Source organism: Salarias fasciatus, chromosome 11, assembly GCF_902148845.1.
Source record: "Salarias fasciatus chromosome 11, fSalaFa1.1, whole genome shotgun sequence".
NCBI lineage: Eukaryota > Metazoa > Chordata > Actinopteri > Blenniiformes > Blenniidae > Salarias > Salarias fasciatus.
In genome coordinates, this window is record NC_043755.1 from 18,934,396 (window position 1) to 18,944,686 (window position 10,291).

General features: G+C 42.6%; 1 protein-coding gene across 1 annotated transcript; it reads left to right on the top strand.

Moving 5' to 3' along the window:
* The first annotated feature begins 1,131 nt into the window (after nucleotides 1-1,131).
* On the top strand, nucleotides 1,132-6,515 carry prdm13 (PR domain containing 13). The gene is made up of 5 exons (XM_030102718.1): nucleotides 1,132-1,169; nucleotides 1,207-1,414; nucleotides 2,603-2,734; nucleotides 2,866-2,986; nucleotides 4,958-6,515. The coding sequence occupies exons 2-5, from the start codon at nucleotides 1,247-1,249 to the stop codon at nucleotides 6,445-6,447; spliced, it is 1,911 nt and encodes a 636-aa protein (XP_029958578.1). The 5' UTR covers nucleotides 1,132-1,169; nucleotides 1,207-1,246; the 3' UTR covers nucleotides 6,448-6,515.
* The last annotated feature ends 3,776 nt before the right edge of the window (nucleotides 6,516-10,291 follow it).

Genomic DNA, 10,291 nt, shown 5'->3' on the forward strand with positions numbered 1-10,291 from the left:
TGGATCTATCTATCTATCTATCTATCTATCTATCTATCTGTCTATCTATCTATCTATCTATCTATCTATCTCTTCAGTGTATTTAATTTAATTTAATTTAATTTAATTTAATTTAATTTAATTTAATTTAATTTAATTTAATTTAATTTAATTCATAAACACAAAAATTCAGATTGATCTGTTTTTTCGCATTTTTTTTTCCTAATCCCTCATAATCTGTTGACTGGTAAGGACAAGAAAACCACAAGTGTGAGTGTGTGTGGTTATTTTCCACGTGTTTCTGTCTCTCTCTGCCTCTCCTCCGGCTGCTGGTTCTGCCTTTTCAGTACCTGCCTGATCTCAACCCGGCACACGCCGAGAGTCAATAGAAGTTAACAAGTCCTCTAAACTTTGCTGCTCCTTTTGTTGGACCGAGGACACAAAAGGAGGAGGCAGAAGAGAGCTCTTTGAAGTATGCAAAACCTAAAGAATGCCAGCCAAGTAGATTTAAAGTAGCCGCTGATTTCCAAAAACCCGGCTTGAAAGGGAAGAATGGAAAAGGGTGAGGATTTATGGAGAAATTATACAGTGGATTTGTCAGTTAAAATATCGGAACTGTCTGCGGGACAAAGCCACATGCTGAGGATTAATGGTCGCTCTGGACCTTTGATTCTGCACCCTCTTTTCTCTGCCCTTGACAAATTGGATTTCGGGGATGGGAAGGTCGCCTGGCCCTTTGTGTCTCTTGACCGGTTTGGTGCAATTCATTATGCGGCGGGGTGAGGGAAAGTCTCCATGTGACCAGGCCGGCCCGTTTTCCCCGCTCCACACAGCTGCTGGGAGAGCCCAACTCTCTCACACTCCCTCACACACGCACGCGCGCACGCACACACCCACACACACACACATTCTCTCTCTTTAAAGTACCTTAAAGCACAACATCACCTCTCCTCAGCCCCCCCCCCCCCCCCCCCCCCCCCCCCAATACACACACACACGTACACACACACACACATACGCTTACTCTTGCATCCTCAGATAGTGTGTGTGTGAGGGTGGGGGTGGGGGTGCAGGGAGGGGGCCACCTCATCCTGCTCCATCACTAGAAAAGCCGGAGTGCATAACGCCACCGCGTCACTTTGAGGGCGGATATCGGCCTGTCCTCATCCTCTCCTCATCCTCCTCCTCCTCCTCCTCCTCCTCCTCTCCATCTTCTTTTATTTTTTCCTCCCTGTGCGCTCTCCCACCCAGTTCTCCATCAGTCTTCATGGTTCTGATCTCACCCCACGCCATGCAAGCCACCCGGGCGTCCACCACGGTCAGCGTGTTTGCGGACTGCAGCATCCCGGCGGGGCTCCGGATAGGGCCGGTGCCGGGCATCTTCAAACTGGGGAAGTACGTGTCAGACCGCAAGGAAGTTGGACCCAAGAAGAAGGTAAGATTATTTTTTAACGCACCTTTTAATTTTTTTTATTATGCAGCAACATTTATTTTTTAACAAAGTTAACCACATTCTATAATTGTTGCATTAAAATGTTTATTTAACTGCATTAAAAAACTGATCTGACCATCTATTCAAATATATCTGGAGTTTATTTTTTTTTTAAATGCAATGTATCCTCCTTGAGATAACTAGAAATTGACATGATTTGGATTTTTAAAGCCTCCCTGTCAAACTCCATCGGGCCTGCAGATATTAATTGGTTTGGCCTGTCAGGTTAGAAATAATTGAGCTCCATTAGCGGTCGCCTTGTCAGTCTGTGCTTCTATTTAACCGGCCTAATGGGCGACCCGGGCTCCGCTGTGTGGGACTTCATGCCCTCACCGCCTTCCGTTTCACTGCCTGGCGGGCCTGTTACCCCGATGAGCCGTTTAATCTTAATCCAATCCGGCCACGGAAAGATGCCACCGAGGCCACGGCCTCAGCCTGGGGATAAGGAAAACTACTGTCAACAACCGTTATCCGAGAAATGCAGAGAAAAGATAAAATTTCAAGAATAAACAGACCTATTTTGATGTTATTTTTGCCAAATAAAAGCATAATTAATGTTATGTGATTTTAGATAATTGTACAAATTAAATTAAATTAAAAAAAAAATTTACAGGGGAAAAAAAATCCAATATGAGAGATTTACAAGATGCATTATAATTGCAGTTATTTTTCCTACACATGGGGGTAAATAACTGTGACTGCGCCCTGTTATTGTGGAAACTGTCAGCGGCTGTGATTGATGCGTCTAAATGCGTGGCCCCGGGCCGCCGGCGATCATCAGGTGCAATCTCCGTGTCAAATGTCACGCTTCGATCTTTAATGTCCTTGAACAGTTTAGAAACGCTCTGACACTCTTCAAATTCGTTTCCCATATCAACTCAATTAGGCCCCCGTGTCATTCTCTTTAGTAAATTATCAGCAGAGCGGATAAAGAGGCATTAAGCGCGTTTTGATCATGCGTGGCCGCAGGTACCGCAGCCAACCGGGCACGAAATCCCTCTGACAAAATATGTATGAACGCGTTAATAATTGTAAAGGACAGTGTATTTAAAAGCATAAAGAGAAATTAAACTGATATTGGCTTCTTTAAGGAAAACTTTCCCCCTCACCACTCTGATTCTTCCTGCCCAGATCCGTCTGGTTCGGGGGGAGTTCGTGGATGAGTCCGGCTGTCCCGTGCCGGACTGGATCGGATTCATCCGAGCAGCCAGAAACAGTCAGGAGCAAAATCTGGAGGCTGTGTCGGATTTACCTGGCGGACAGGTGAATTTATATCACACTCACGCACCCAGATCTCTCAGGCCTGATTTAACTGACATATACTAAACTTTTTTCTTCTATTTCTTTGCTTCTTCTTCTTCTTTTTTCTTTTTTTTTTTTTTTTCTTCTTGGAGATTTTCTACCGGGTGTTGAGGGAAATCCCGGCAGGAGAGGAGCTCACTGTCTGGTACTCCAACACTCTGGCCCAGTGGTACGACATCCCCACCACGGCCACTCCGACGCACGACGAGAAAGGTAAAAGAGCAAGTTCAATACACAAAAGTACAACAACAACAATAATAATAATAATAATAATAATAATAATAATAATAATAATAATAATAATAATAATAATAGAAAAAAGTTCGACTTTTTTTGTTCTTGATGTTTTTGACCAAATGCAACAATTTCATTTGGATAAAGCGCGTGCACGCACGGGATGGCGCAGACACATCGACTACTTAAAGGCTGCCATCAGTGCACGGTTAAATGACTTCCAATACCCGTGATGCCCTCCGTTTTATTGGCCAGAGATGGAAATCAATGGGTTGTTGTTGTTGTGGCTGCTGCTGTTTTTTTTTTTTCCGCAGGCTGCATGTTTATTTCTTTATCTATTGAAATTTCGATTCTTGAATTCATTCCGACAAATCAAGCACTCCCATGAATTCACAAAAAAAAAAAATCTCATGAATGATGTTTTGTTGGCTCAAGAAAAAATGATTTCTCTCTAAGGTCTTGATGTTTTAAATTGACGAAAAGGCGAATAACCACATAATCACAATTTCTGACCCACTTCTGAGCAGATTATTTTTACTTTTTAAAAATTTGTCAGGATAAACTTACAAGAAGCTGAAAGTCAATCTCAATCCAGATTTTCATATGATGTACAGATTTCTCCTGTGGGTAAGCTTTATGCTCAGACTTTTAATCCTTTTGTTGAAGCTACTCAGGATTAATCCGTGTTTGAGTTTGGGGATAAGAGCGTAATCCCCGCCAAACGTTAGATCACCAGAAACTAATCCGTTTAAAAATATAATAAAAAGAACGATTATCAACAGATACTCTGCTTTTTTTTATTTCCTCCTTTAGAAATTCCTTTAGTAGGCGATGATTATGAATTGTGCATTTTGTCTGCAGCGCGAAGAGGCCTCTTGACTAATTTGTAAAAGCAATACGGGTGAAACTTGAAATGATGTCGAACTTGTGCGATGAAAATAAAAAATAATTGCGAAAAGTAATTAAGGTGCTTGACACTCCGAATAAAAAAAGCAATTAAAAGCAGAAACTGGCGCATTTCGGCGGCCGTGGAAGAAGAAGAGGCTGGTAATTCAGCCGCGAGACGGAAGGTTAACAAATGTCATCGCTTCATTAATATTCATGTATTCAAAAGCAAATAAATTCAAAAACAAGTGCTTCACGGTAAATTAGGTGGGTGCGTTAAGGTATTGTGGCCTAATGAATGCTAACTTTTATGTGGGGTGTATATTGCCCTGATTCTCCGGCCCTGCGCACCGTGTGCGCTCCTGGACATACGCGCTCTCCCATTATTAGGCGTCAACAGATGGGTCCGCGCCATTGTTTCTGGAGACTTGCGATTTCAAGCAACAGCTGCTGTCACTTCCACGGGAAAGAGCGCAGAAGAGGGGAAAGTCTCGCATTCAATGGCTCGACGTTCTGAGCGGCAGATTGGGCAGGGCGTTTGCTCTTTTGATGCTCATCATAAACAATGGCCCGTATGAGGATTACAAAATCATTACATCTATATTAACCTCTGAGTGGCCGACTGGGGGGTCATTAAGATGGATCCATGTGTCTATTACCATTTGGCACCGGATCTTACAGCCAGGATCTGATCCATTTGGCCTGAATTTAAACTCCAGGTTATGCCAACGAGCTTGTTGTCATTAAGGACGCATTAGTTCTTCATATATATATATATATATATATATATATATATATATATATATATATATATATATATATATATATATATATATATATATATATATATATATGTATAGTTGGAGATTGTTGCAGATTTTTTTCCACACACATGTTAATGAACCTGTTATTACTATTTTACGCACGGACTTGACATTTTAAAAAATGGGGGAAAAAAGCTGATCTTTCTGTAGATTTTTCTGTGTGCATTCACAATGTGTTGCATGAATAAATCTCACTCGCAACTTTCTGTTAATAGATTTAAATTTGCTGTTTTCTTTGCAGGTGAGGAACGCTACATTTGCTGGTACTGCTGGAGAATATTCAAATATCCCAACACGCTCAAGGCCCACGTTCATTTCCACTGCGCTCTGAGCAACGGACGGGGCTTCGTGAGCAGCGAGCAGGCCAGAGGAACAGAGACCTTCAGCAGGTCCCCAAAGTCCGGAGACATTCCCAACACCTCCGTCTCTCCGAGGAGCGGGCAGAGCAATTCCTCCATTTCAGACTCTGGCAGGCGGGTGGTGTCATCCTCGCCGTTTTTGAACAAAACCGGACTGTCAAAGAAAAGCAGCTCCGAAGAGCAGGACAGGGCCCTGGACATGAGCGTCACCTCGGCCAGAAATCAGGGACACCTCATCGGCCTGGGCGGCACATCCTCGGTGCTGAGCAGCATGGGCTTCCACCCGGGCGTGCGCTCCGCCTTCAAACCCACCAGCGTCTCCAAAGTCCCGGGCGCAGACTCCTCCAGAGAGGAGGCCAACGGGAAGCTGAGCGGCCTGGGCTTCAGCAAACTCATTGGCAACATGAAGCCAATCCGCAACGTGGGCGAAGGCCTGAACGGAGGAGGAAACCACCCTCCCAAGTGCGCACCTGCAATCCTGGACTCCGCATCCCCGATGGTGCCGTGCACAAATGCAATCCGAAGTTTCCCTTTGCTGCCTCACGTGGAGGAGACCTCAGCTTTTAAGCACGTGGAGAGCCGGATGCACTCCGGGCTGTCCCCGTCCCGTTACCCCCAGATGCCCCCCGGCCTGCACTTCGAGAGGTTCTCCCTGCCTCACTTTGACGGGGTCAAAACTTACGGCGGAGACTGTAACATCCCGCTGATGCCCTTCACCGTCTACAACGGGGAGCTTTTGTACAGCTCGCCCTACTATCCCCTCAAATTCCACTTCAGCAACCTCCTCAAGTACCAAGAGTCCATGTCCTACTTTGGCGCACCGTCGCTGAGCCAAGACCTGGGCTCCATCACAAACATTGACCGCGAGATCGCCATGCACACGCAGCAGCTGTCCGAGATCGCGGCGGAGAAGAACCGCACGCGGCTGGACTCCATGCCGGCCGGGAGCGCCAGCAGCGCCGGGGCGGGCAAACCCAAAAAGGGGCACCTGTGTCTGTACTGCGGCAAGCTGTACTCCAGGAAATACGGCCTGAAAATCCACATGAGGACTCACACGGGCTACAAGCCCCTCAAGTGCAAGGTGTGCTTCCGGCCCTTCGGGGACCCCAGCAACCTCAACAAGCACATCCGGCTGCACGCGGAGGGAAACACGCCCTACAGGTGCGACTTCTGCGGGAAGGTGCTGGTGCGGAGGCGGGACCTGGAGCGGCACGTCAAGTCCCGGCACCCGGGGCAGACCGTCAAGAAGCTGGACGACAAACCGGGGGGCCTGTTCGAGGACGCGGAGCAGAAGAGCGACAACGACAGCGACGTGGACGTGTGCTTCACCGACGACCAGAGCGACCAGGAGTCCAGCAAAAACAATGACTGAGGCGCTCTCTTCCTCCAAAACAGACTGCTCAGTAACTTTAACCCATGTACACAACAAATATGTCTTTCAATCTTGTATGAATTTTTTTTTCTTAAACCAAGGTCAAGAAAACAAATTTACATCACATTTGGACAAGAATTTAAAAAGTGTCCACCCTGTATCTGTGTGGGTAAATGTTCAAATACTTTCATTAAAAAAACATTTTTCCACTGCTTTTAGAAAAAAAAAGGTATCACAGGAGAAAAGCAGTATAGATCGACAGAGGGACGTTTTGGTGTATTCACAACAATAACACATTCTGCACAATTTAATTTGCCAAAAGCAATTCCTGACAATTATTCTCACGTAAAAAAAAAAAAAAAAAAAAAAAACAAGAAAAAGAACAAGCCTTTATTTACCTCTACAAAGTCTTCAAACCGGCTGCACACACGCACACATCAACAGTTACACATTTTTTAATCGCTTTGAGGGAAAAAAACATCGACACGAAACAAAAGGCTGAAAATGAAACTTGCACAACATCCTGAATTAAATAGTCTTTTCAGTCTAAGAAAGAAGCAGCGCAGCCATCTTTAAAGGAGAATTTAACACACAGAATTCTTAAAACGCACCACATTCCGTTACACTGGGTATGGAAACAGTTTGGGAAATCATCAGTTTAAAAGAATATGATTTCTTTTTTTGTTCATAATGTGATTAAAAACCCCAATTTTCCCTTTGAGCTGTCAGTTGCACTTTAAAAACCGCAATGGGCATTTTCACCTCTGCAACACTGCTGCAAACTGTGACTGTGATCGAATAATTGAACCTCCTTTGCGCTTCGATAACACACTGTACTTAAATTAGCACTTTCCTGCCGAGGCAGCGTCCAGTTTTACTTAAGGAGTCATCTCTAGAGAAAAGAAAAGAAAATGTACTGATTGCAGTTAAAGTCTATGTACAGAAGCTGTAAAGTATGATATTTCACATTTCAGTGGAGAAGTGTTGTATATGTTTGTTTATAAGTGATATTGTCTATGAGGGCAATATTCTACTCCTGTCAATTGAGTTTTTTTTTTTGAATAAATTAAATTTAAAACTTTGAAAAGATTTATGGTGTTTTTTGTGAGGGGGGATGGATTTTATATATAAAAATACAATGAAACAGGGTAATTGATATCCAACAATCGTCTGTTTGATCATTTATTTTTAGAAATGATTAGATGCCAATTATGAGGCCATATGGTCAAAAGTCAGGCCTGTTTTATCATGATTAAAAGCCTCTAGTGGGTATTTCTGATGTCCCTTAAGGGGGAGAGTGTAGATTTATTTTATTTTTCTTTTCATTTATAAATAAATAAATAAATAAATAAATAAATAAATAAATAATTTAATCAAAATTTAATGATGTAATTGTAGGAACACAACATGCTTAAATGCTAAGCTTTAACATGGGCTTCACATCTTTTTTTTTATACTTGTACTCTTTACAGTGCTGTTTAAAAAATACATATTTTTAATTTAATTTCTTCCGATGTGTCCAAAATCAAGAATATATAAAAATGTAGATGTTTTAGCTTTTTTCCCCTGTCTTTATGTCTTGCAAATCTGCACTCACCTTGTGTTTCTGAGTATTTGATCTCAATAATTGAAAAGTATAAGTACTTGTTTAAAAAAAAATGGTATCAAGGTTTTCTGAAATTGAATCAGTTAAATAAGTAAGGAAGGACTTTAAACTACGACATATTTATTTTATAAATCAAAAAGTTAAATGTTCAAATTCAAACTTTTTGGCAATAAAATGAGGACAGCTTTATTGAAAAGCAGATTTTATTGGCTTTATATTGCTTTTATTGTCTAGTGCTCTGGAGAATTTACCACATACAGTGAGCCTGTGCATTTTCTTTCCCATGTGGCCTATTGAAGGTGATTAATGGAAGGGTGTAGGGTTGGTGATGAGAGATCATGGTACCTCCTCCTGTCTGGAGGTGGTGGACTCCAGCTGTGAATCCAGATGTGGTGCTCTGTTAAAGTCCAAAAGCTTGAAGCAGGACAGGTCTCATGCGCTCCTCAAATCTCTGACTCTTGCAGACTTTCCCACCCAACAGCACAGCATTTGTGCCTTGCTTTGTAAGCAGCATACTGCACTATATGGTGTGACGTTTTAATGTGAGCGCAGCAGGAAGCACCTGCTCAGAAACCCAACAGTGATAGCCACAAAGTCGTTGGCTGAATGTGAAAGACCATCTCATCTATACAAGATGTAACGTGAGTCACGGTGTGACATTGAATCCAGTCGTAATAACTGAAAAGAATATTCCTATAGAGTACCATTATAGTCTGTCTTTTTAATCCCAGGCACTTCTCTTCACTATGCTGATGCTCGAAAAACACTTCAGCTCTTATAATATGAGATTTGTTTCTTTCCCTTCTATGGATCCAAATCTTACAAATCTTATGGGCCTTGTTTAACAAGTTCACACCCAGCAGATGTTTGTCAGATCATTATGTGAGATATCATTCATTTCTCCACAAAGTACATAAAATTCGAAGACAAAACCAATCGCTGTTGGTTTCAATACATTAGAAAAGCACAGTTTCCTTAAGTAGGCTTCTTCATGTAATTAAAAAAAAGAAAAAAGAAAAGAAGCCACAATGATTTGACTCAGCAAATGAAAACTATGTTATCTCCTTTAGATTTCTTGTCTATTCCATCTTCTCTCTATTTTTTGTGTTGGTATAAACAACCAAACAGTCTTAACCCAGATTCTGGACATGTTAGACATGCAAAACATAACATCTCCTAATCTTAACAACAAGATGCTGAGGGTGCAAACATGATAAAGTTCGCACCTCAGTGGATTTTGTTGAAGTTATTTGGTGTAATTGGTTGCAGGTCATTCAGACTGGAACATTTTTTTTTTAATCTTCGGATGGCATAATGAGTCACTCTGATATCTCAGTCGGTCCTCAGTTGGATAGAGAAAAAACAGAGTCTGATGGAAAATTAGATGATGGCCTACAACAAACTCAAAACACTACAGCAGCATGGGAGACGCACTGAACGCTGTAGCTAAACGCAGTTTTGCTTTCCTTGTAGCTGGTTTAATGAAGAGCACCCACACCAAACTGTACGGCGACGACACACCGAGCGACAGGCTGGATGGAAATCCAACGTGCAGGCACTCCACGTCAGTGAGTGCCTCCCCGATTCAAGGGGCGCCTGTTTGGCTTCAATAGATCTGAGTGAAAGCTTTGACTCTCTCTCAGAAACATTTTTGGCTTTTCCCAACCCGTTAACAAGCACCCAAAGTGGAGTTGTACGAGATATCTTGAGGTTTTTTTTTCCATTAGTGCGGGGTGAAATGGATGATGGGGGTTGAGTGTGAGTCAGGTTCTCTGTGATGGAACTGAACAACAGAGGTTGATCTTTGTTCACCTGCTGGTCTCAAGCTTTGGAGAGTGTTTGGGGAAAATGTCACAACGCACACAAGTGATCAAATAAGGTTTATAAAAAGGAATTTTGACCTCACTCCTCAATCTTTCAAGCAGAGGGGCATTTAGCGACCACGGACTAGTGTGTAGTGTTTTGCTGTTAAACTGAAAGTGATAGACAATTTCTTTTTTTAGGGAAGAGGGGCCTCCAAATAAATGTATTCCTTTGCATATTTTGGTGAAGAAAAAGGGCGGTGTGATGCATATGAAACGATTCACCAGAATGTATACGCATTCTTATTATAATTGGCCATAAACGCACACTCCAATTCAACCCACAGGAATTATTGTAATTACTCACAAAGTGTTTTCACCCTCAGCAGGGGTGTGGCTGTCGAGGCTCGGAGCCGACTGCCTCTTTATGCATCCG